The sequence below is a fragment of the Nothobranchius furzeri genome, chromosome 14 (assembly GCF_043380555.1).
Source record: "Nothobranchius furzeri strain GRZ-AD chromosome 14, NfurGRZ-RIMD1, whole genome shotgun sequence".
NCBI classification, from domain to species: domain Eukaryota; kingdom Metazoa; phylum Chordata; class Actinopteri; order Cyprinodontiformes; family Nothobranchiidae; genus Nothobranchius; species Nothobranchius furzeri.
The window spans coordinates 23,108,543-23,135,608 of record NC_091754.1 but is presented as its reverse complement, the minus strand read 5'-3'; the positions used below and the strand labels follow the sequence as shown (position 1 = coordinate 23,135,608).

Here is a 27,066-nt window from a genome sequence, read left to right as displayed (position 1 = left end):
TGCGTGTGGACAGACAAAACCGGAGTTTTAAGGTCCGCAACGTCACTTTCCGCGACAAAAAAATGCTGACATCACGTGTGCGACCTGTGTTTACACTAGCCGACAGCATGGATGCCCTCAGAGCTGCACTCACTTTATCAATTGTCCAAGCGCTTTTTGCTTGTTTGTTTTTGCAAGCGGAATTACTGCTCCTTGCGGAAGACCACAGACGAAGGACGAGGTTAAGAACGGGGGAAGTACTGCCGCCTACAGGTCTGGCATGTCCTTAACAACGTATTTATCCGGGTACGTGTGGACAGAGTTTTCTTTTAAAACGAGGTGGTGTGGATGCAAGTTTTTGGAGGGGCGGATATTCGTTTTAAAAAAAACCCCGGCTACGTGTGGACTAGGCCCGAGAGTCAGTTACCAAAGTGTCTATGGAACTATGCTGTCCAAACAGCAGCTATAACACGAAACCGATGTTTTAACAGGCGAACAGGGAAAACCCCTTATCAAATGCTGACAGACAAAAAGCTGGATGTATCAAAATTGCAGAAGTTTGGATCTGCATGTTTTGCATACAAACAACACAAAGGTAAGCTTGATCCAAAATGTAGCCAGGGATTTTTTGTAGACTATGATAAAAATAGTCCAGCCTATCTCGTTTACCACCCGGATACAGAAACAGTTCAAAAACACAGACTGGTTAAGTTTATAAGAAAAGAAAATGTGGAGAGAGAAACAGACAGATGAGACAGAAATAAATGAGGATTACACCAGTGTAGAACAACCTATGACAGACACAAACTCAGATAAAGTCAAACACAATGAAGGAGTTCATGAAACAACAAGTGATAAAAATGTACAAAATGGCATACCAGATGAGCATGAACCAAAGGTGTCAGATGCAGAAAAAGAAGTACCTGGTTTTAGAAGGAATCCTACTAGGGAGAAAAGAAAATCTAGTCACCTAAAGGATTTTATAACTGATCATTGTGGTAGCGATGAGGTTTACACTACCATAGACTATTGTTACCGAGTGGTTTGTGGTATCCCAAACACATTTGAGGAAGCTATGGGATCAGTTAACTCCAAGAAATGGGTAAAAGCTATGGATGAAGAAGTAAAATCCTTAAAAGAAAACACTTTCACCCTTACCACTTTACCAAAAGGAAAGAAAACCGTTGGAGGAAAGTGGGTTTATTCAGTCAAAAGCGACAGCGAACGACAAGACAGATACAAAGCAAGGTTTGTAGCCCAAGGTTTCAGTCAGAAAATGGGAATTTATTATGGCGAGACATTCTCTCCAACCGCTAACTTGACCAGCATAAGAGTTCTTCTACAGAAAGCAGCACAGGAAAATCTGTTACTCAACCAAATGGACGTGAAAACAGCGTATTTATACGCTCCCATCGACTATGAGATCTACGTTGATCAGCCAAAAGGTTATGAAGAAGGGGAAGGTTTCGTGTGTAAACACATCCTTGTGTGGGTTAAAACAATCCGGTTGAAACTGGAACAAGATTCTGTACGATAATTTGACTGTAAACAATTTTAAGCAAAACCCCGCAGACCACTGTGTGTACACCAAGGAAACAGAACAAGGAAAAATAATTATGATTATTTGGGTTGATGACTTAATAATTGCGGCAAGCAATGAAAAATAAATGGAAGAAGTGGAAAAAAAAAACGCTTTCAACCAGATTTAAGATGAAGGATTTGGGCAGACTTGAGCATTTTCTGATTTCACTCAGTCTGATGGATGTGTGACAATGTCACAAGAAACATATGTTAACAAAATACTGACAAGGTTTAACATGGAGAACTGAAAGCCCAGGGAAACTCCATGTGACCAAAAGTTGAGTTACACAGGAGATGCTACTAGGATGGAAGATGTGAAGATGTATAGGGAGGCTGTTGGAAGTCTTAAATATCTTGTAACATGTACCCGTCCAGATTTGAGTTTTGTGGTCAGCAAATTGTCTCAACATCTCCAGGAACCATCGGAAGAACAGTGGATAACTGTAAAACATGTATTGAGACATCTAAAGGGAACAAAAGACAAAGTTGTGCTTTAGGAGAAACAACAGTGAAAATCTAGGTTTAATAGCCTACAGTGATGCTGACTGGGCAGGAGACAAAAATGATAGACGCAGTAGGGTTGTCACGGTAACCGGTATAGCGGTAAAACCCGGTAAAAAAGTTGACAATAAAAATAACCGTCCAGTTTTAAAAAAACTAAATTATCTCGGTGGGTTTACCGTGGCCGCGGTTTCAGCGCGGTGACCCTTACCAGCCACCGTCGCTTCAGCTGAAGTTCCCGCGGCGCGCACACGCACTTTTTAGTTTGCAACGGCACCAAAACTTTGAAGCTGAAATAATGGCCGAAGGAGGAGACGGCAGCGCCCAGGACATCCATCCGCCCTCAAAGAAGACTAAATCGGAAGTATGGGCATATTTTGGATTTCTGAAAAATGCTGAGGGACAGTTAATAGAAGACTGCTATCCCGTTTGCAGAACGTGCAGGAAACAAGTGTCTGCAAAAGGTAACACTTCGAATCTAATGGCACATCTGCGTGACGATCACCCACGTCTCTACAGCCAGTGCAAGGTAAGTTAACATTAGCATTTTAGCTTAAATGCATGACGTGAGGACTTTTGGCTGAGGGAGAATGCAACGAGTCACTATATACTGCAGCCGCAGCGTCCTCTGCCAGCATTTAAACCGTGTCACGGACACGCTGTTGCTGGATGAAGCATCTTATTTGTTGATGATGAAGAGAAATATACAATTAGTTCCTTGTCATTGATTTGTTTACTTATTCAATGCCATTTATACTTGAACATTTGGATTTGATTACATAGTGTAGTAGTTATTTTAGTAATTTGTTTAAAGTGGCTATTTATTTTAAATACATATATTTTTTTAAGGTTGACTTGTACAGCGCTCAAGTCAAGTGTGGACTGGAGTTTTAGATTTTCATTTTGATAATGAAGAAAACAAGTATATGAGAAAACAAGTGGTGTTTCTTTGATTTGTTTACATATTGTTTATGTTTTGAATGTTTGGATTTGTATAATTTAAACCTGCACTGACTACTGTAACATGTTCCAGAAAAATAAGCTATTTGTTCCTTTACTTGTGAAAAGTTGCACTTTTGCTAAGGCTTTGTGTTATTTTAGGTTTAATAAACACTGTTAAACCTTTTCAGAACTATTTCAGTTTGTGTAGAACAGGACTATCAATGCTTTCTGAACATATGCAACACCGTTTAAAAAATACCGCGATAATACCGAAAACCATGATAATTTTGGTCACAATAACCGTGAGGTTAAATTTTCATACCGTGACAACCCTAAGACGCAGTACTTCGGGTTATTGTGTCAGTTTATGCAACAACAGCTCTCTGGTTTCGTAGAAAACCAAGAAGCAACCTACTGTGGCGCTTTCTACCTGCGAAGCAGAATATATAGCTCTAGCTTCCACAATGCAAGAGTGCATATATTTAGAACAGCTTTTGAAAGGTATAGACAACTACAAATACACACAGACAGTGGTGTATGGGGACAACCAGGGGATGATCACTTTGGCTAATAACCCTGTGAGTCGACAAAGGTGCAAACATGTGGACATCAAATATCATTTTGTAAGGTGCATTGTAAATGAGAGAAAATGTGTCTGTTATATTGCATTATTGAAGAGATGGCTGCAGACATTATGATCAAGCCTGTTTCTAGGTTAAAACTTGGAAGGTTTGCAGGTATTATGTTTGGTGTTTAAAAGAGATAAAGAAGAGGAAAACAAGATATTAAAATCAATATGGTTGTTTTTTTTTTGAAGACTTGAGCAACATGAGTTCAAAAGGGGGTGTTGAGATGTTCGTATTTGTGTACTCATGTACACTGTCATGGCGTAAAGGTCGTTGATGAGAACGTGGTCTCCGGTGTGGATGATAAGAATGTGTGTGTCGCAGTTCTAAAATAAAGAAGAAAGCATTTTTGGTCCCATCTTTTCTTTCTTCGAGTTCAACGTTGTTGGTGCTGCAACGCTCAACAGATCACGTCACCAAACAACCGGCATTTCATAAAATGTGAAAAAATGCTGGTCAAACAGATTGCAGGAAAAAAATAAGCAGCTGCTATAAAATCGCTGTTTCTAAACTTCCAATGCTAAAAAAAATGCAGTTCGTGGATGCCTTTTGGCACTCATCACTGATATCACTCACTGCCAAAACGATATGCCGATGACCTATTAAAGCCTTGAAAGGGACGATTTTGTATGGTAACAGAACATTTGTGAGGACTGAGGCATCGTTACCTTTCCTCCTCCCAGAAATTTCCTATGGAAACCTGGTAATTGGTCAATCAGGTGTGCTGAAGACAATAAGTATCTATAACGTCCAGCATAGTAGTCTTCTAAGAGTGAAATTACCCACTTCTGTGATAGGATGAAGTACAATATACAAGATGCAATACAGTATGATCATTTAAAACAGAGACACACAGTAAAATAGTTTTTTGAATTGCTGCACTGAAGTGTTTTAATTAAAAAAATTAACAATTAAACTGTTAATGTGATCCTACAGTACCCAACCCACCAGTAAGATCAGCTGCACAATATTCATTAAAAAAACATATATATATATATGCCTGGAAATAAAAAGCCACCACTGACATTCAGCTTTTGTGACATGGGTTAAAATTTAATGCCAAACGGGAACAAATTAATTTTTAAAATATATAGACAATGCACTTTTTAAAATCAATGTCACACTTGTGTCTGTATAGATTTAGAAATATATTCAAGGATGCAATGAGCTAAATCTTTATAAATGTCTTAAATCTAACTTTTGATGTGCTCTTGTCTCTCAGTTGTCAGCCTCACTGTCAGTCAACAAACTTTATCCTCAAAGCTGACCAAAAAACTAAGAAATGTTTTAACCTCCTATTGTGACAGGAAGTTCCTGTCTTCGGAAGTGCGGAGACACACAGCACCATTATCCACTGATGCAAGGGCTCTCCAACATGCATGCAAAGTAGAGCCCAGTTTAAAAAAATTCTATCAAACGCAATGGCGATTGACGAGCGCATGTCTGCGATATTGGTCAAACCAAACGACAGCGTTGGTGGATGGACATTCAATGCTGCTGTCTCCATTGCTCCCATTGAATTCTCTGTACTAAAAGTTTTCATTCCTCAAGATCCAGCTGTATCGTATCAATGAAAACGTGCTCTCTGTCGGCCATTGCTCCTTGAGTGGATTGACATTTACAAGCTTTCTTTTCTAACTTTGTTTAACAAAATAAAAACAACGACAAACAATGAATTCTAAGATTTCAATTTAAATTCACAACTCCTTCAAGGTATGTGTACTTAGAAAAGAAGGAAATAAACTCGTCAACCACAGACGTCACTGCAATGGTAAGCAGACCCGCCAGAAAAGAACTACGCCCCCTGCTGTCCTGGTGGAGAATTGCTTTGCAACACTGACACACCAATGGAGAAGTATAAAAGGAAAACACATGAGTGAAAACTTGTTGATGGAGAAGTATACACTAGGCTTAAGGGTACAACATGTAAGACAGAAGTAAGACGCGGGTTTCATGGCTGTTGCCAGTTACGGATCAGCATCAGAAGATTCTAGATGACAAAGATGTGTCATGTACAGTAAGTTGATAAGTAGATAATGACATGATCACATCTGGTGTTTGCACTCTTGAGTGTTTTACAGTAGAGAGCACTTACTACACTTATTACTAGGGATGTCCCGTTCCGATTTTAATATCGGACATCGGCCCGAAAACACTGTATCGGATTATATCTGACTGCATCACAAAGCTACGACATTAGCGGTACGTTCCGCTTTAAATTCCATTCCAGCAATTCTATCCAGCAGCGCCCAGATCCAGCAGCAAAGTCCGCGTGATCAGAACAATATGGGCTAGCAAAGTAGCAAGGAACAATGTCGGCCTTGTGGCTGTATTTTTTGTTAAAGTCCAAAAAAAAAAAAAAACAGTTTGGCTCAGTGCAGCACTTGTCATGCACAAGTTTCCCGTGGTGGAACCGAACCAGGGAAGATTAATACATCTAACCTCATTGTGCATTTGAAGCAGGATCACAAAATCAGGATTTTCACAGTGTGTGAACTTTATACTTTGGACACTCAGCTTATAGCAGTTGATCAGTGAACAATATTGTGTTTTTTTCCTCATGTCCCTAACCTCAGCTGTTCACATTTATGCAACCAAAGGTAAATAAAAATTGGTCAGTTTTTTATACTTACTATTGCTGGCTTTGGTTTTCTGTTTGAGTAATATCACTTGATCAAGCCTTTTATACATTCCACACCATGAAATAGGTACAAGTATGTATGATTTGTGCTGATATATCAGATTGATATCGGTATAGGTCAGTACTGAAGGCTGCAATATCGGTATCGCATCGGAGGTGAAAAAAATTGCATCGGGACATCCCTACTTATTATGGTAGTTTGCCTCCAGCAACTAGAGGATGTGTAGTTGTTTGCTGCCATGTTGTTAGTTTGCTGTAATCATTCCGAACGACTCATTAACAGAAGTAAAATGCCAGGATTGACTCATCATTCACCTCACACATACATTCCATTGTAATATTGAGTAGCTGGTAACTGGAAAAGCAGCTTGAGATAACTTCAGAGCAGATGTTTTACTTTTAAGTCACTGTTAGCAATGTCAGCTCAGCGTTAGCCTCTAGCCTTTTTTACCCGATAGAGTAAAACAAAAGGATACCGTGGCTTCTTGGGGTCACAAGAAATAACTTCTTGGTCACTCTTGTTGGCTTCGGTTCTTTAAACAAATATGGAGCTTTTTGCCTGCTGGTGTCGAATTACAAATGATGGTGCTGTAGCGTTAGCTTGCCAGACACATGGCAACCTCACAAACTCACAGGTTGTGATCAGTATTTATGTCCTTCTTTAGTTTTTTTTTTCTTTAAAGAAGAAAAACCAATGATTCCCCAGCCAGATGAATGAAACTGGTTTCAGTTCCTTCCAATATGGCTGATTAGACTGTTTTGTGATTATTTCATCGTAGAATTCTTTATTATTAGTTCAAATTGTTTTAATTATGAACTTAATAAGCTTAATGAACTGACCTGTATTGGAATGTTTATTATGTGAAGTGCCTTGAGACGACTCTTATCGTGATTTGGCGCTATATAAATAAACTTGAATTAAATTGAACTAAGAAATGAACTAGTTCAGTTTAAAATGAACTGAACTTGGAACTAGTTTGTTTTTTAAACAAACTTTCCAACATTGCAACAGCATTTATAAGCTCCTCGTCCATGTTTTGGCGGTTGGGTTTGTGCCGTAGAGCCACTCCACATTGCAATGTCTGTTTTAAAGCAATCCACAATGTAGTAAACAGCTGTGCCATGGTGCTTGAAATTGAACGGGCACCTAGCTTAAGCGCGTTTCTGGGGCATGGCGTTGCGCTCCCTTTGTAGCCACTCTCAATAACTATAATGGCTCCTTTTTTAAATGACGTGCGGGCGTGACGCGGCACAACGTTTCTGTGGCTTAAGATGCTGTTTTCTCAAAGGTTTTCACTAAAACAGACATGTCTACAGAGACAGAGAGCTAATGAGATTTTTTTTTGGATATGAACTCTTCTGAGACACACAAATGTCCATCTCCTGGGAGGAGACTGAGGAGAGAAGTGGCTCAGACAGACAAGAACCTCCCTGATTAAAGGATTTATTCCTCTGATTCCTTCTTTAGAGACTGCCTCCTCCTGGTGAAGGCACATTTAAACGCAGCCTTTTGTTTCAGAGTGCATCTGCCCTCTGCTTGACTTCTCCAAACACCACTGTGCCTCTGAGCTTTTGGCCAATATGGCAGCGCAAAAGAAAAACAACCCAATCTGTTATTTACATTGTGTGCTGCTATTTAAATGTCGCTGTAAATGTGAAGGTTGTGGTAGAGTTTAAGGATGCTGCTGAGCATGTTTCTTATAGCAGGAGGCTGCAGGGTTTCTGAGGAATGAGACAGATTACTCAACCACACAATCAAATTTGATGTGTGGAGGACTAGAATCACTTCTCTTCCTCTGAAATCTTCTGCACAGCAACAATTGCCCCTAAGACGTCTGTCTTTCCCATTACTCCAGCAAAATTTTGCATTTGTGAGTTTGTCTTGGTAAGCGCTGACATTGTTGCCATAGGCAACCACACTATCCTGATCAGCTCTCTGGTGCCTCTCTCTCTATAAAAAGGTTTCTTTATTTATTTATTTGGTTTGTTAATCTGTGTGGAAATAAAACAGCATCTGGGAAACAGCCCACCCACCTCGATCCTCCTGCTATTTTGTGGCGAGCGAGGGAGTCAGCCTCCTGCTGCTGCTAGTTTACCTGACAAACAACAAAACACCATTATCTCATGGCTGCCATCCGAAAACTGGATCTACGGTCTGCTGTAACATTATGTAACGTCAAACAAGTTGTCCCCCGACCTGAAACGAAAGCCTCACTTCCTCAGTAATAAAACGCGTCTGACTGAATCACTCAAGCTGCAAATACATAAGAAAAATAAGGTATTATCATTCTGAATTCATTATTAAATTTCCTTTTCTGCAGGTTTCTTCTGTTCCAAAGGCCTTCATGTAAAACATTAACTAAATATAGTGATGAACTCAGCCTGTAGCGAGACGTGGACTCTGTTGCACCTCTTTGTCCCATTCACTGCTTTCATGCTAAAAGCTCCAAAGGGCATCACAATATTAATGGCTGCAACCTCGTGCACCAGCCAGCTGGCTCCCGTTTCTGACCCACAGTCATTTCTTCCCTCGGAGCTTGTGATATCAGCGGCTAAGTATGAAAGACGTGTGTGTCTGTGTGCGCTCTGATGAGCGCCCGGGCTAATCAATCCCTGTCCAGACCAGTGATTCCCCATTAAAGGAAGTTAGCTGTCAAAACACGTTGAACGATGGATCAGAGGATAGATATTTTTAAGAAACACACCAGCCTCCTGCAGAGGGTTACGCAATTCAGTTGGTTTTAGTCGCCAGCTTTGTTTTACGAACGTTTTAGGGAAACTATGGGTTCCACACACGCATAATGCTTGTTTTTGTGACTAGAAATAGCTTCACCCATTAAAAATGATTTTTCACAGAGCAATATGCTCAGCAGTTGTGTACCTATATTCCCCCTTCCAGTTACAAGGCCTTTGAATGAACGCTAACTGACACTTTGTGTATAAATACACGAGGTTGATGCTCATTATCGCCACAGAGCTGCTGCTGACAAACCATTTTGAACCACCCACACAGTGTATCAAAGCAGTAACAGGGCTTGGAGGTAGGCCCGAGTTTAACACAGGAGGAACAAAGCTGCCTAAACAACTTTGGTCAAGAAGACTCGAACTTTGTTTGGCAAGGAGGCGGACGAGTTTGTCTTCAACAAAAGGAGAACAAATGACGAAACGCTGGAAATGAACGCTAGAGCAAGCCTTTTGCTCCTGACAAACATCTGAGGGTGCTGTGAAGGCAGGAGATGGTGAAGGGAGGCGTTCCATTTCTTTGAGCTAAATAGAGTGGGTTTGTCTATACGATCCATGAAGCTAGGCTAAATAGCATCGTGCTGGCTTCACGTTCTTGGTGGCAACAGGAAGAGAGGGGGAAGTGAAGCAGTGCTAACTCCTAATCAGGGATGGGGACATAATTAGCAGTACAGGATGCAGGGATGTTGGTGCTTCACTGGCAGCCACATCCTATTATGAAAGGGAAAAAAATCACAGGTTCTATTCATTCCTATTCCTGATCATTTTTTGCATGGCGCTGGCATTAAAAATGCCAGTGAGTTGATGACTCATAAGTGAGATTAGAAACCCCAAATGACCGTTCCTGTGACACATCACTTCTGTGTCACATTTGAAAAGTCACGTTTCTGATCTGCTGTTCCTCCACCAGTGGTCTGAGATGTTCCTAATGGAGACAGATCTCCTGGGAACAGATCTGTAGGGCGCAGGGAGAGAGTTATCAGCCCAAGCAGTGGAATCAGAGTTGGCCCGCTCACACTTGCCTTTCAGAGGGAAAATGAAATGAGACGCGTTTGTTTATTCTGTATAACTAAAATACAAACTGCTTTAAGTCTGCTTGAGTTATTTCTACGTCTAACATTTAAAATCAATGAAATTTATAAATGTATTGGTATTAAAAACTGATGTTTGGATGACAGTAAAAGTTAAAAATTGATCTGTATTTGCTTGGTCATCATTTCCCCAGGAACATTAACTTCATATACATATTTCTGAGAATTCATAAAGAACCAAACACAACTAAACAACAACCACTCACTGTAAGCAACACCTAAACTTAGATTCATATGAATCACACCAAGCTGTTGCCTCCACCCCCACTCCCATCTTCGTTTCACATCATACATGACTGCACAACTTGCTGCCTCAAAGGACCAACAAGCCAACATTTTTCTGAGCCCCTGGTCCAACATGTGAGTCTCAGAGTTGCTCTCGAGTTCACGCCTTCAAACATACAAAACGTTCCAGCGAAGCACATTTACAGACAGGCACACACAGAGATAGCAGCATCAGCTGGACTCACCCTGACAGCTTAGGCATCTTCACAAAGCTAAACACATCCATGTGTGCAGCAGACTGCAGTCAAGGCTACACACTCAAAATCGATTTCACTCCGGCTCCATTGTCCTGCACTGTTTTCTGCAATGAGGGGTAAGTCACAGAGGGAAAAAGTGGAGCTTCCACAAGTCAGGTGGAGAGATTAGTCCTGTTTTCTGAGCCTCTGCATGGCTGAGTGATTGCTGTGTCCTCGCATCAGCAGCAGAAATCCACAGCCCATGGAAAAGGATCTGGCAGCGCAGCCTCCCTCCTGGTTACATCCTTCAAAGCACGCCTCTGTTAGCAGCGTTAAGCCACCTTCATTTAATTTCCATCACGGTGGAATGATGAGCGGGAGCCGCGCAGTAACAACGGCTTTGGAGGGATGCAGGGAGAGTCGGAGTGAAAGGGAGGGAGGGACATGGGTGGCGATGCTGGTGGGAGATGAAAGTGGAGGAGAGAGAATTTTTTTTGCTTGTGCGTGTGTGTGTGTGTGTGTGTGTGTGTGTGTGTGTGTGTGTGTGTGTGTGTGCCAAAGGTGCAATATTTGCAAACAAGACTTGCAGCCAGCTTCCAGGATTTTCCCAAAAATCCTTCATCAGTTGTCAGGGATGTAGTCTGATTTCAGAATGTGAAAAAGTGTGGAAAGAACAAGAAGATTGAGATGAAAAATATAAAATGTGCTTTCAAATAAAACGGAGAAGCAACAAGAGCAGCTGTTGGGATATGAGGACCATAATGTGCTCCCCGCCCAGCTGAGGTCCCTGCCTCACAGCTGCATGTCGGGCCGAACGAGCCATACAGTACATTTGTTATGACCTTTCAAAAGAGATCAGCTGCTAAATGCTCTCTCTCTCTCTCTCTCTCTCTCTCTCTCTCTCTCTCTCTCTCTCTCTCTCTCTCTCTCTCTCTCTCTCTCTCTCTCTCTCTCTCTCTCGCTCTCTCAAAGGTGCCAGGCAAAAAATAATAATAATAATAATAATTAGCAAACTGCTCGACACAAACAGCATACATTTAATGTTTATTCAACTGCACGAAAACCAAAGCTCACTTCAGACATTTTTAAGTGAAGTTCTTGGGAAACCTTTTGAGCAGTAAAGGTGTGATCTGCCATAGATACCTGAACTACCTCCTTTAAACCTCCTCAGCTTGGAGAAATAGAGTGGCTTGACAAGATAATGACTAATCTGAGCGAAACCAAAGTAGAAACTGCCTCTTTAAAACAACTCAAATCTCAAACAAGCACTACTTTATACACCTTTACACAATACATAATCATTTAGGACAAAAACACGCTTTTTACACACCAAGCTGCAGAACTGTTGTTGCGATGTGTACATGTCACTAACCACAGCATCTAACGAGGGCGTATACTCATTTGGGATTCAATAAATCTGCTGTGGCTTCTAGTATGAATGAATGAGTGCCTTGTGAGTCACTTTCTGCAGGAAAAATGCTCTGGCGCATCTATTTCAGGAAATAGAAGTTAATCTGAGAAGTGGGAGGCAGAAAACGGCAAGATTTGGAGTTTTACTCATTAATATTCATGACATCTGGCGTCTGATTGGCTAACAGCAATGCGACTCTTCTGCTGCCTCTGTTCACTCTTCTTTCTTAGGTAAAAAAAATGCAATGTTGATGTTTTATCTCCACAACTAATTCAAGCCTGAAGGAGTTCTGCTGTGTTGTGGAGTTGCTAACGCTAACAGTTATCTTCTATTAGCCGAGACGCGCTCTGCTCTCTCCTGGATGCTGAATCAACAACAGCCTTCTGCAGTCACAACTGAAGGTGGGTGAGGCTATGACTGGGAGTTTACAGCATGATGTAGATCTGTCTGGGTTTTTCTGAACCCACAGTTTCCTCAAAGTGACCAATCGTGTTTCAAAAATTATTTTAAGATTGAAAATGTGCGCTGCAGTAGAACTTTTCTTCCTAATTAACACCCATTGATCTGAGTTTATGCAGTAATGCATGTCTAAAAGAAAGTGTTTGTTAAAAACTAGCATCTACTTTCTTTTCTGACGATTTTGTGAGTGAACTTTCTCTCAAATCTGAAGCATTTAATTGAATTCTATCTCACGGCACGTGTCAAATGCTAACGATTTGGAAATCAGAATAATAAGTTGATAAGCAGTCTCAACTCCAGACGAGGAATCATCGCAGGTCCGCGGCTTTGAAGAGGAAGAATCGCCCCTCATAAATTAAACACCAAAGATGTGCCACCCCGTCAGAAACCACAGAGAGCCAATTAACCTCATCTCTGATCCACGGAGGCTTCGTACTTCTTCGTGTGGCTGAGACTGTTTGAATAAAAGGTAATCAAACACTTCACTCTGATATCCTGAAGGAAGAGAAGCACGCAGCTACAAAAGCATTCTCTCCACCTGTCAAAGGATTTGTTTGAATTCTCACAAGTGGAATTTAATAATAGAAAAAAACAACCTGTAAAGCTAGCGGGAAACCTCCTGTCTACTGAAATTTTATTGGAGTCTCAGGAGATAATAGGAAACGGTTCAAATCAATAAAAAAAACCTCTGCCGGATGAAATTACATGAAATACAAATAATTTAAGGGATTTCAAAGCATCTCGGTGGCAGCCATGTTCTGTTAAAATGCCACAACATGTACGGTTCTGGGTGAGTCATTGTGCCTTTGCTGAGAGTGATACACAGAATAATGTTGTCACTTCCACTCAGGGTCAACCTTAGATTTGTTCGCAGCCGTTGAAGAGCTGCAGATTAATGGCCTAAATTTGTGAAGCCCGTTGATGCATTTAAAAAAAAATGCAGACGGAAGCATTATGTTAATCACTTCCTAAAAACAAAACAGCACAGTGATAACCAATGAGCGGAAGGACCCGAGCTGCATGGAGAACATGGCGGATGCACGGTATGGAGGAACGTGTCAGAGGATTTGCATCAAATGCAAACGTTTGGCTGCGGGAGGATTGAGAGACTCGTGTATTCTGGATGGTTACGTTAGTCCATTTGGGATATTAGGGTCAGACAGAAGCATGATCCAAGGCGACTCTGGCTGAAGCCGTGAGTGATAAAACCCTGATGATCTCACCTCGCCCGTTAAAAACAGCTGATTTCAGTCATTCTGGAACACTTGGTACTTCAAAACTCAGCAGAGCTGAAATTGTGCAAGTGCTGCTCTTGGATCATGTTGCACGTACGCCTTAAAAAATAATAAGCAGAAGATGAACCCTTAGTGGAGGTGAAAAAAATCTAAATGATTAGTAAAGGAAGTGAGATTAAATTTTCATTAGACTTTTCTTCATACGAAATCCTAGACTGCACAGTTTAGCTATAATTTAGATTTAGTGGCTCCTGACTGCCCCCTCTTCTATTTTCCTGGGTTTTTTCCTTGTGAACCTTTATCTTCCTACGATCCACCTCAGCAGCTCTGCTTTCCTCCAGTCTCCCAGTGCAGCACCAATCATCCCTCGGCTGTGGCTGATTTATTCTGCAAATTAAACAACTTTAGAAGAAAATTTAGAGTTTGTGGCTAAGTGGGATGAGACGTCCTACCTGGCTGAGGTTATGGGTTTGAACTTGAAGATTCGGTGGACCTGCTTGTTGCGGCTCATTTTGTGCAGAGTGAATAAAACCTCATAATGAGGAAACTCACCAAGATGCTTGACACCGTAGTAACCGTGTGCCCGGTAAATAACAATGCCCAGGAGGGTTATTGGCAGGTCATGTTTGCTACATCTATTTATCCATTCATCTCCTACCAACACACATTCAGCTCAAGATTACACCAGATATGATTTCTCCCATCATGCACTGTGTGAATAGTGAACATTAACCCATCCATTACAACTTTATGCATTGTTGCAATTAGCTTCACTCCTGCTTTAGAAACACTGGGATGCTGCATAAACTCAAAAAATAAATAAATAAATAAATAAATAAACAAATAAAATCTAGATTTGTGATATTTAATGAACTTCATACAAAATAATGAAAAATTAATAATTATATATTTTTAAATGTATATTTTCTGTAATTGACAGGTCAGTCCAACTATCTCTTGCTCCAGTGAGATGCTATCTTCTCCAGTTGAGATAATCAAGAAAGTGTTTATTTTTAAGTAATAAACAGAAGAAATATTTGGATGAGGTCATTATCTATCACTATTAAATTTTACATCAACATCAACATAGTTGATGTGATTATTTTAAAGATAAATTTGAGTTGATAAAAATCACTTTTTGCCCTTAAGTAGCAAAACTATTTTTCAATATTTCGATTCATGAGTCTGGTCCAAAAATCCATATTAAAGGGGACATATTATGACTTTTTTCTTAAGTTTTAACAGTAAATGACACAAAACCTGTTTTTGCTGACAATGATCTCTTTAAGCATTTTCAAACCAGTGTCACGATTTCCACCGCAGAACCAGATCAGTTATTCCGCCTAAGGCCCCAAAACGATTGCACCCACTGTGCATCGGCTTTCAGCTTCGTCCATTGTGTCGGGTTGGGATTAGAGATTCACATCGTCTTTTAATAGCATATGTGTGGAAGTTAAAAGAAAAGAACCTTAATCCCAGATGTGCTTATCTACCTCTTAGCTCTACAGTTCAACCCAGTCTGAACAGAAACTGTACATTTAAAATGTATGGCAAGCATTGTCACTGGAAATAAGAAATTAACAAACATTTTCAGTTGTATTATAGGACAATGTCTACCTTATAAAGTTCATCATATTGCACATAACCGTAACTTCTGAGTTTTAACCTTTAAACTTAATGCAACAGGAACAGAAAAGTAAGACATCAAAGGCAGGAAGCAAATGCAATAATAATAATAATAATAATAATAATAATAATAATAATAATTCAAACCCAAAAGCTGTCTCATTGGGCTGCAACTGGTTGGACTAATAAAAATGCTATAAAATGTGCAAGCTTTAAAGTAACAATAGGCATGTTTCCATTACCAGAACTCCAGGAAAGTTCCTGGGATGGGGAACTTGACTAGGAGATAGGATGTCCCGGTCCTCTTAGCTGTTGTGCCTCCATTCAAATCCAGCCCTTTCAGAAGTTGCACAGCCAGTATATCACGGCTGCTTTGGCAGTGAGTGATCTCACTGATCAGCACAAGCGCCCAGAGTAACATTAATATTATTAAAAACATTTCTTTTATAGAGGGATACCCGGTAACACTTCACAATAAGGTATGCAAAATTGGGCTCCATTACTAGGGAACGACTTAGGGAGTAATGAGTAATGAAGCAGGAAAGAATAGGCAGTTCAATTCAATTCAAAAATACTTTATTAATCCCAGAGGGAAATTAGAGTTTCAGTACACACAATTCTGAGATCAGACATACAAATATAGACACATGACAAGAATTGGTGACTGTGGTCATTCGCAACCCGAGTCGCGCTACCATAATAGATCAAGAGGGTTTATATGAGGATAGAGTCAGGGGGAGGGAAAAAAGGCACTTCAAAGTTACTCTCGACAGAGAGGGCAGCTTTGCTATGCAAAAAAACACCTCAGACAGAAATGCACACAGACTTCAGACATTACACAAATAAGTGTCCACTAGGTGGGGAGGTAGAGTTGGGACTCTCCTCACTTCAGTGCGTGCAGCCCAAGCCCCCACAATGCAGCTCAAAAATTGAAGCAATCCCGGAAGTACCAGATATTGCAGTTCCACCCTCATCCACTGGGGGCTGGTGTCAGAAACGAGCAAATCCTCATTGACTCCCATGTTAAAAATACCAATTTCACAGCAGAAATAAACATGTTTACAGCCTGGTACCAAAACATGTTTTCTGTTTAAATGATCTAGTTTACACTCATGACAACTCTGAGGGGGGTGAATTTTTTTTGTCACTCTTCTGTTTAAGTGTATTAAAAGCCTAAAATTCTGTATAATTAATGAGCATCCGACCCACGTGACCACAGAGCTAGCTCCGTGGAAAGGCCTCAGTAGAGCCTCGGTCTGGCCTGGAAACTGTTCCGGGATTTTGAGTCTCTGTGTTTGTGTTTTCTTTTTTGGATATTTTTTGTGCAATTGTTGGACCAAATGACTTGCTGTGGCATTAATTGCACTAATAGAGCGTCCAATGAGTCTCCACTTCATTTTTTTTTTTGGTTAGTAAAATTATATTTATGTATTTTAGGTCACTGCTGAGCTGAGCTTAGATTTAACATGTACTGTTAAACCATGAAATTTAAATGTAATAGGGCAAAACCCAGTGCATTTAACATAATGCTGCACTTTAGAAAATGGGTTGAAATAAAAGTAAGTAAGTAAGTAAAACATGTAACATATAACATGTTGGTGGAGCTGGGTTCCGACTATCGGCTTGTGGAGCTCTCGGGAGACCGATGTTTTCCACCCGTTTCTCCCCTCCCTGCAGCTCGGCGCATCTCTGTCTGATCGCAGCTTCTGTCTGCTGCGCGGGCTGCCGGGTTGTGGAGCTCTGGATGGAAACCAATGTTTTCCACCCTGTTCTCCCCAGCGGCAGCTCTGCGCATCTCAGATCGCAGCGGAGCTTGTCTGCTGCGCGGGCTGCCGGCTTGTGGAGCTCTCGGGAGATTTCTGTGTTCCACCCGGTTTTACCCAGCGGTCAGCCCGGCGTATCTCTGACTCAGAAGCTCTGGTGTTGTGCACAGCTAACTCCGGTTGTAGCTAGGTTGCTACCTCCATTAGCTCCGCGTTATCTTTGGGTTAGCTTCAGGTTAGCTTGTAGCTAGTTCGACCTGGTGTCGTCAGTTGATCCCAGCCTTACAGCCCCACCCTCAACTCCACCTCTCTTCTCTTTTGTGGAATTGTCTGGACTTGACGGAACCTGTGACACGGTCAAAGTGGTGGTGGTGGCCACCTCCCATTTTTCTTCAAAAACGTGTTATTGGAGACTATGGAAACCCATTGTCCAATATTTATATGTCGATGGTGCAGCCGCATGGAGCAGCGCTCATCACCTCCGTTTGGACAGGGAGGGAGATAATGGGTTAGAGGGCACATTGACTCCTAGATACAGTTCCAGGGCCTTCACCGGTCACAGTCCCGCCCAGGCTGGGCTAGGGAGAAAGAGTTTCCATAGCGATAGCAGCATTCCATATTTCTTCTGAAGGGAGTTTACACTTCAGACTCACAGGCTCCAAGCGCAGCAGATTCAGATAAGTATTGTTTTGGGGACAGACAGAGATTATTTCCTCTCTGCCTTAGTGTTCTGTTGGTCTTCAACCCCTCAAGATCCAATAATGGCGTAATTAATCTATCCCAGTCCGTGCTGATCCGTCAACTCACTCCTTGATGGAATCCACCTTCTGGGTCAGAGCCTGAATCTCAGCCAAAGTTCCAAGCTTTCGACTCATCTCGACAATTATACGAGTTTGTGTGTTCACAGCATGATGCATTCCATCCCTGAGGTCCTGGATTGAGCCAATATTCCTTGAAAGCTTGTTAATTTTCCGGTAAGCCAGGTAACCGCTCAGGCCAAACAGCAGGCATCCCGACACCAAAACGACAAATATCCAAACATCTTCAGAATCCTCTACAGACAGCTGAGAGAGGCATATCAGGTTCCGCTGTTTCCAGGAGTCCATGATATACCCAGCTGGCTCTGTCCCAGAGGGACATCCGGGAGCCCCTTCTCCCGTTCTCATCATTGAAAAAATTTTGTCAATTGCATTGAGAGACCAACTGACCAGATCCATTTATAATAATTTCCAGTTTTCCAGAAAAAATGCAGAAAGCGTTGTGCACACAAAGACAGGACAAAGAGCCTTGGGATTAGGAGGGAAGGAGAGGAGAAAGAAAGCATCTATACTCTCCAAGAGCCAGAAGAAGTAACCAGTAGTTACTGGTGAAAACGCTCATCAGCCTTGTTTCATGGTCTAATATAGCCAATACTTACTGGTAAACACCCAGCAGTCTTATTCAGAGACTAATAGGTAGTTGTCTATTTGTGTTTTGTTACTAGGGAACGGCTTAAAGGGTACTGAGTAATGAAGCAGGGAAGAATAGGCAGTTGTAGAGTGTTTTTACATGTTGATTTCAAAGTTTATAAAAGAAAAGTAGATTTTGTGTACTTTTCTGATTATTTAAAAAAGTACCCTAAACATTGAGCATTTTATTAGTGATTGATTTGAGTCAGGTAACACTGTAACCTGCAGGATTTTGGTGGCCATCTCTGGAATATAACCACACACAAGGTGAAAGAAAATGATGTTTGAATAAGCTCAATGTATTTATGGTAAATGACCATTTAACAACATATAAGTAATGGTTAAGTATTGAGTAAGTACATATTAGTTACTGAGTAGGTGCTTGGGAGGAGGCTTCACTTTACTTTAGGGTACACAAAAGCAGTACGTAATGGTTAAGTACCTAGTAGGTACAGAGTTGTTCCTCTGTAGGTGCTTGGGAGGAGGCTCCACTTTCCATCCTCTCGAGATGGACGGATGCTGACGATGGACGACGAAGTGACAGACGAGTGAAATCAAGATGAAACAGTGATGTTAAATCACTGTGATGTTGCAAATTATCTACTTCCTTCATGGAGTTTACAAAAGAGAGTCCACATGCACTACATTCATTTGGGATTTGTTCCTTATTGCGTTCATAGATAACTACCTACAAGTTCTTGTAATGGAAACACACCTAATGTCTATCTTTACCTTTAATCTCTGGAAATATCCATCGAAATTTGAAAATGAATACAATCATGTCCAGTTGAAAAATATCGTGACATAATAACTATAAAATCGGGTCTAAAGGCTGGACGTACAACTCAGGAAGTTACGTTACCACATTCGAAAACATTTAAGCAGTATGAAACACAAATTTAATAACAAAACTGCTAAACTCTTTCCGAAACATACGTGAAAGAACAGAATCGATAAAGTGATGCCATATTTTTTGGCCGAGCGGTATTGCCGTAGTGTGATGACGTCATCAGCAGGTACAGGACCCCAAGCTGATCTGGAAACTACAACATCAGAAACTACAACCAGCATTGCATTCTCTTAACTGAAGGACCATCAAAGTCTGAGGAGTCACGCCGAGGTTGCATGCGTTCTGCTCCACAGGTAACATTTACCGTCATGTGTTTTTAAACTAGCAACAGTCACGGCGATGACAATCCTGAAATGTATGTATGTACTGCCTCTAGAGTCAGGAAACCACACACTGCCACTTTAAGTAGTAATTACAATAAATTGGTACACGCAAAACGTCTTCAAACTAATTGCAACAGTCCAGGGACATTAAGGTAAGACTCTGCAAGGCAACTGGGAACCCTTGTGAACGTTTCGAGACATATTGGAGACTGTCTTGCAACAGCAGTTTCTTTTATTAACAACAGTTTAATGAGGTAAAGGCATTATTTCTATGGTTTCTATAAATCTGAAGTGTGAGATAACCATCAGCGGTCTCATCACATAGCAACATTTTGGTTATGACGTCATCAAATAAGGACATTTTAAATTGGTCACTTCATCTGAAAAAAGGACTGATTAAATATCAGCAAGTTTTTCTCTGTGATATTTAAATAAATTTAATGACATTATTTTAATATTCTCTATTGCTTGTCTGAAACTTAAAATTTCAGCCTCCCAGCTTTTATCTTCAGAGTCAGAACACTGATTGATTTGGTAAATAAACACTAAGCATCAACAAATAACCCAGTACTCACTGAATGACAGTGAAGATGCCCAGATCGTTGTCATCTGGCTCCATCGTCAGTGACAAGTATAATCAAGTCTGATGAAGTTTCTGTTTTTTTTTCCGGTCCAGGCCCTTCAAGCCTTCTTCCCCGATGAGTGCACACGTCCTTCCTGCTGACTTTAAAGTTTCTCGCTGCTTGATTTTGACTCAATGGTCAACTGAGCTTGTCTGACTAAGCCAGTTATTATTACATGCAGTGGCCCTGTCCAAGTGAGTGGCCAGTGCCCCGAGGGAGGAGACCGAGCTTTTCGCTCCTGCCTCGGTAATGAAATAACATCACATTCCGGGCCAGTGCATCCGAAAACACGGAGAGATCAATGCTGAACAGCTGGACTTCAATAGATTGCTGGACTGGTTAGAGCTACCTCCATAAGCAAAGCTCCCGTGAAACATTTTCTGCTTGGGTAAAGTTTTCCTGCTCCGATGCTTTTAGCAGAAATGGATCTGTGTGGGACGAACATTGCTGTTTGCAAGGTTTTGGAATCATAGAATAAAAATGCAGTACCTTAAATATTTGCCTTACCCACTGTACAAAGCATTTAGAAATACCATGTGTATTATCATCCACAAGAGCTTAAAAATTAAGCTCCAACTTTAATCCAGACTATCACTGTCTGCCTGCCAACTGTCGCCCCTAAGTGAGCCAAAACCAAATCCTATATAAACCTCAGAATTAGACCTTGATTTTAATGTTACACAGTAGCCAGCAGGTATTACTCCATATTTCATTTTTGTCTTCATTTGACACAAAATCACCACTTGAACATTATAAATACAACATCTGCTTGTCATATTCTAATAATGGTTTTTTTGGCCACTCCACTTTAGTGTCATGACAGTTCATGCAGGATTGTACCATGCTGACTCTCTCATGCATGAATGGCATACACAGTCTTCCATTAGTTATGAACACAGGCACGTGTCTGCCTCTGCAAGCAAATGGAGCTGCTTGCATAACACATCATGTACACACAGCAACGCATGACAAGTGAAAGTTTAGCTTGCTTATACAAGACCAGTGCAGCATAAACAACTTCGTTCTGACATGTATTTATTAATTATTTTTTTAACAATGCCCTGTGCTGTAATCATACTAATTCGTGCAACGTGCCGACCTCGTGCACAGTCTGTGTGTATGTCCAGCAGCTATGCATGACCATATGGCCACAATGGAGTGCTGGGTGAGGTTAAAGTAGACCTTTCTGTGAGAGAAATAATGCACATAAATCCATCCAATCATTTGGCCCAACACTGGCCCCTGGGCCAAAGCTCACTGCAACGGCGGCTTGTTTCTTTCTGTGTCACACAGGTCATGGCACTTAGAGTGAGGACAGAGGACATGCAGGGACCAAATGCTGTGTAAGAATAACTTTTCAGATTTTTTTAAAATCAGGTTAATATGTACAAAACTGCTGCCAGCCTATGGCAAAAGCAAGTTAAGTGATTCCTTTAGGCCCCCACGCCACCAGGGGACACCCAAGAGCATCACTATAGCATAGGAAAAAAATATGTTGTAATAACTTTAAAGAGCAAGTTACCCCCTACCAGAGGCCGTTTCTCAATATGCATACTTGTCTGTATTTGTGTACTCACGGCCTTGTAAAACGTCATCAACGATAGCCCAAGGACTGTTCCAATCCTAAGTTACGCATCATGGTAAGTTCGTTCAAGGTTTTTGGATGTGTTGTTGCTCCGCCCATTGTATCAAGGATGCATCAATGGATCCTTGTGGGCAGCAGTAGCTCAACAGGTTGAGCAGGTTGTCCAGTAATCAGAAGGTTGCAGGTTCGATCCCGGCTCCGGACAGAGAATTCTGCTGTTGTGTCCTTGGGCAAGACACTTAACCCACCTTGCCTGCTGGTGGTGGTCAGAGGGACCGGTGGCGCCTGTGCTCGGCAGCCTCGCCTCTGTCAGTGTGCCCCAGCTCATCACCGTGTGTGTGAATGCTTTGTCACTGTAGTGTAAAGCACTTTGGAGTCCTTACTCTGAGAGGCGCTATACAAGTGCGGGTCATTTATCATTTATCATTATCCTTCTGCAGACTTGGGACAGCAGAGTGTCCCATAATGCATTGTGTCACAAACCTTAAAACTCAGAAGAGAAAGCTAATAACTGTATAATGTTTTATATTAGAAATACAAATACAATATAAAGTTGACTGTTTTTGGGGAGACAACCATCATCAGAGGTCGCTGGGCTGTTGGTGGCGTCTCTTCCTCTCAGGCAGGACGGTGTCGCCCTCTATTGCCCGCATCCTCCTTGCTGATGACACTGTCCCGTGCGTGATCCAATGTGAATACTCCATCGTAGATGTTCATGGTTTTGTGCCCACGCCTCTTTATTTCTATTGCTTCCTTGATCCATCTTTTGTATTTTTGTTGTTCTGTGTTTATGATCCATGGACGATGAAGTATTCACAGTGGATCACGCATGGGACAGTGTCATCAGCAAGGAGGGCGCAGACAATAGAGGGCGACACCGTTCTCTGCTGCCTGCGGATAAAAGGATGTGACGCCACTAACACCGGCAATCTCTGATGATGGCTAGAGATTCTAGTTGAAACATGTCAGTTAAAAAAAAACAACAATTTTTTACTAAACTGTGTACAAAACAAACAAGAAAATGGATAACGAAGATAAACATGGAATGAACGTACAAAAGAGCCTTTTGTCTTGTCAGTTACAGTGCTCCCTCGGTTTGGTGAGTGTGATGTCACTGCGGCTGAGCAAAAATACATAAATGGCGACGGTTCATTTGAAGCAGCTTTGTAATTAACTTCAGACTATTTAGACTTGGGCTTTTCTTTGAGTCAAGAGCAGGTATAGGCACTTAAGTCCTTTACTTAGAAAAAAGGTATTTGCATCTTCTTTAACAGTGTGTGGTGGATTGCCCAGCTGACTGGCATCCATAGTGGTGAGTATGTCACCTTGTTTGTTGTCCAATAGCATGCAGAGATACTGTAGATTCCGCCCCATGGCTGAGCTCGGTCTATGGGTCGTGGTCAGAGTATATAGTCAGATTTGTAGGATGTCTTGCCAGACTAGGTTTGCTACTTCTATCACGTTATAATCAATAACCATAATAACACTGTTGTTATGGAAGCTAAATGCAAAGGATGCTAAAGAAAGTGAGTATGTTGTACACATAGTGTAGCCCAGGAATGATAAACCATCTGGTGTTGGCTTGTTGATATGGAGGGGCCCAAAGCAAATCCTGCTTAGGGCCCTATGGATGATTGGGATTAATAATATGAAACCTGTTGGAGATACTTCTTTGAATTCTGATTATAATTCTGAAAAAATGTCACGATGGGTAAAGTGAGCTAATGGCTAGCCCACTGGGTTAAACACTAAAGCCAATTGCTGCAGTCTCAAAACTACTCCTGTCTGAGACATCTTTATAGAGCATCATTAGAACATCAGATTAAAAACCTTTGCACCATCTGTCAGATTCATATTGTGCTGTTGTTCCTGCAGGAACGTTATGATATTCCTGCAGGAACGTTATGATATTCCTGCAGGAAGGGCCCCGGGCTGCAACAGAAGCGCTGAAGCTTGCTTGCACATAAACAAAACCTTTTACAAATAACAAGAGCATATTTGACAGTACTGTGGAGGTTTACATGAACTGTTGAAACATTTTTCTGATTTGAGTTGCTTGAAGATAGCTTAACCTAGACCAATCATTGACTCTTCAACATGGTCAGAATTAAAGAATCTCTCCAAACGCTAGTCGATCTAAGAGCTTTCTCCTAGGTAAGATATTAACTATTCACAACCTTTCTGTAGAAACTGACTTCAAAAGATCCCAAATATTGCTTTAGGCGTGCTGCTTTTGGGTTGCAACCACTTATTTTTAAGATGTCGACGCTAAGCAGCGTGCACATCGACACTCTTCTGATTTAATGCATTCTCTGTGTGTGGGCGGGTAGCTCGTCTGTGCCATGCTTCTTGGACATTTTCCCTGACTTACATGACTGGAACACAAACTTTTGAATTCATGATGAATTACTTAAATGCGCTTCAGAGCGCATGAAATAAAACATCACAATGTTTAAAGCAGCCATTAGAGAGGCAACCAAAAGCCCACCGAGGTGCAGTTGTGCACGTTCATTTTTAGTCCATTAAAGCAGATTTGTGCCTCACATAATAACGCTGAAAGTTGCTTTTTCATTACTTTATGAAGCAGAACAAACAGTAGATGCAGTCATTTGCATAAAATGATGAGAGTCACTCAATGCGGAACAGGAAAATGCGTATTAATCTAAGAAGAGCAGCTGCCTGGCTCACACTCAGGGCTATGGATATATTTGCAAAGCCGTCAACTGAGTTTTGCACTATTTGTCTAAAATATTAATCAGGATAGCCATCCGTCTTGATTTTTAATTGAGTTTAATTATCCGTCTTGAGAGAAATGCCCAATAGATAATTAATTATAATAAAACGAACACGCTAAAAAGCCAAAGGGCACAATTAACAGAACACTAACAGCACAAAAGCAGGCAGTTAAATATACTTACACCATAGACAGGAAGTACTCAAAAGTCAATTGCAGTCAATGAGATTCCAGGATATCACATTCCACAAATCAGATTGGCACTCTTGTGTCAACATGCTAAAGAAGCTCCTCCCTGCTGCCCTGGGAGGATAGGATTCACAGCATCCAGCAATTATCTGTAATGTGGGAGAAAAATCAATGTGCCCATGGAAAGCTGCTATAGGTCACCGAGCCAACGCTGCCGCTTGCATCAGAAACACTTAGTCGCCACGGGCCGAGCTCCCAGCCTCTGAGCAAATCTGGGAGAGCACGCATCATTTCTAATGCCACGGATTACGGCTCTCATTAGCCCGACAATACGGAAGATAATTGCTTTTGCATGTGATCATGGTAGAATGGCAAATGTTCACAGATTTCAGTCATCTATTTCCCCGGACAAACGTTTCAGCCTTAATGGCATCGTTTCACACTTAATTTAATTGTAATTCTTGAGAAATTACTCTCAAATGTTGTATATTTTTCAGTAAATTTCGTCAGCATGCCCTGACAAAGTGTTGTTACAAAGTTTGATGAGTATAAAAACGCTGTAAACTCACCATTCCTTCTCCTTGCTTTTGTCCAAACTGCCTGAAACACTATTTTTGCCTCTGCTGTCCAGTTCCATCATCCCTCTCAAGTGCTCACAACTTGAGCAGATGAAAGGCAAGCTTGCCCTCCGTGTGGCTCAGAGGATCCACTATGAGGGTGAGGGCAGACCTTCTTCAAACTTAGTCTGGTGTAAATTCTATTAAAGGCAAGAGGATATTGAGAAGGATGAAAAATCAATACCTCGTGGCCAGTAATGTTTGAGAGAGCAGGCTGGGAGGGGTGAGATGGCATAGCTTAGCTCTAACACAACAACTGTCTCTGCGAGTGGTTAATCATGTGCTCCTCTGACATCTAGATTGCATTTTCTTCTCACCATTACTCCCATTTTCTTCCTTCGCTGTGGAGAAGATGCGCTATCAAATGTAAGAGGTGGTAATCAGAGCGATAATGCCATCCACCAATCTGATAGAGATGCACTCTCCTCCGAGGATTGGAAATGATGTTTAGTGTTTCAGCTTTCAGATGATGAATGCTCTGTGTTTGAATTCTATGCTAAACGTATCCACACAGGGATTGCACGCACATATTTAAATCTCAGAGTGTAATCTCCTGGAAATGATGGTGTGTGTGTGTGTGTGTGTGTGTGTGTGTGTGTGTGTGATGAGTCACGGAGGTAAAATGAACCCCTCTTCTTTTCGCTGCAGACCTAGAAAAGGACGTGTGCAGAAATCAAATCCTTTCTCATAAACGTTCCTCCTGCTAACCATCATTTCACTGAAAAGCGTCTTAAACACAAAGCAGCTGAAAGATGCTGTGTCACTCCCTTTTGGTGGCCTTCTCACTTTGCCGTGCGTTATTAACGGTCGATAACACCGCAGCGACGCGAGCTTTAAAGTGCACCAGCACCAACAAGTGACAGAAAGGAGACCCTGCATGAAGCTGAACTAAAGGCAGATTTTTACATTTTAACTCTCTTTTTGTGTTCATGCGTCTAACGTGCTTTTTATTTAGAAAAATGGCCGCCCCATTAAATCTTTTCATATATCTGTTAATAATATCACGTAATTATATGAAAGATATTTTAATCAGATTGTGTTTGTATCAGTGCATTTTGGTCTTAATGTCCCACTCATGATCTGGACATAAGTTGGATTAAACACCCCAAAGCTGATGACAATGATCAAATTTACTTATTTGGATGCAATATACAATTAATAAAATCTCAATAAAATAAGAGTGTTTTTCCCCACAGAAATCTTATTGTCAGTCAGAATTTCTACTTTCAGCAGAATTTTGTCTTTTTAGCCACTTTGTCTCCAGCATAAACAGATCTTTACTGCTTTCATTCTGAAAATTTGATCTAATTGGATGCATGAAAAAATGTCTCTGATGGCAGATTTTTAGCTAATGAGTTTTGCATTAATGCCTATTACACAAATGTTATAAAATGTAAGATTAAGTGTACGAATAAATTAGAATAATCATGATCTGTAGCGATTTTTTAAGACAAATTCCCAGTGAATCCTGAATCAATGCATCTTCAGGTAACACTTTACAAAAAGGGTCCTTTTATGAACATAACTTAGTGCATTACTAAGCATTCATAAATGTGGAGTCCCTATATTAATATTGCTGTTATTTTTAACTATTAAGTGAGTGGGCATGTGCTTAGTATGGTTAAGCAGTTTTTAATAT

The 27,066-nt window shown here is 41.1% G+C and overlaps 1 protein-coding gene across 1 annotated transcript in view; it reads right to left on the bottom strand.

Annotated features, from left to right (window-relative positions):
* The window catches only part of frmpd4 (FERM and PDZ domain containing 4), a 45,050-nt gene extending 33,992 nt beyond the window's left edge, over nucleotides 1–11,058 (bottom strand). Inside the window, exon 1 of the mRNA XM_015966376.3 lies at nucleotides 10,574–11,058. Within this exon, the coding sequence (XP_015821862.1) occupies nucleotides 10,574–10,614 (41 nt within the window). The 5' untranslated portion in view covers nucleotides 10,615–11,058. The remainder of the gene's footprint in view (nucleotides 1–10,573) is intronic.
* Between the last annotated feature and the right edge of the window lie 16,008 nt (nucleotides 11,059–27,066).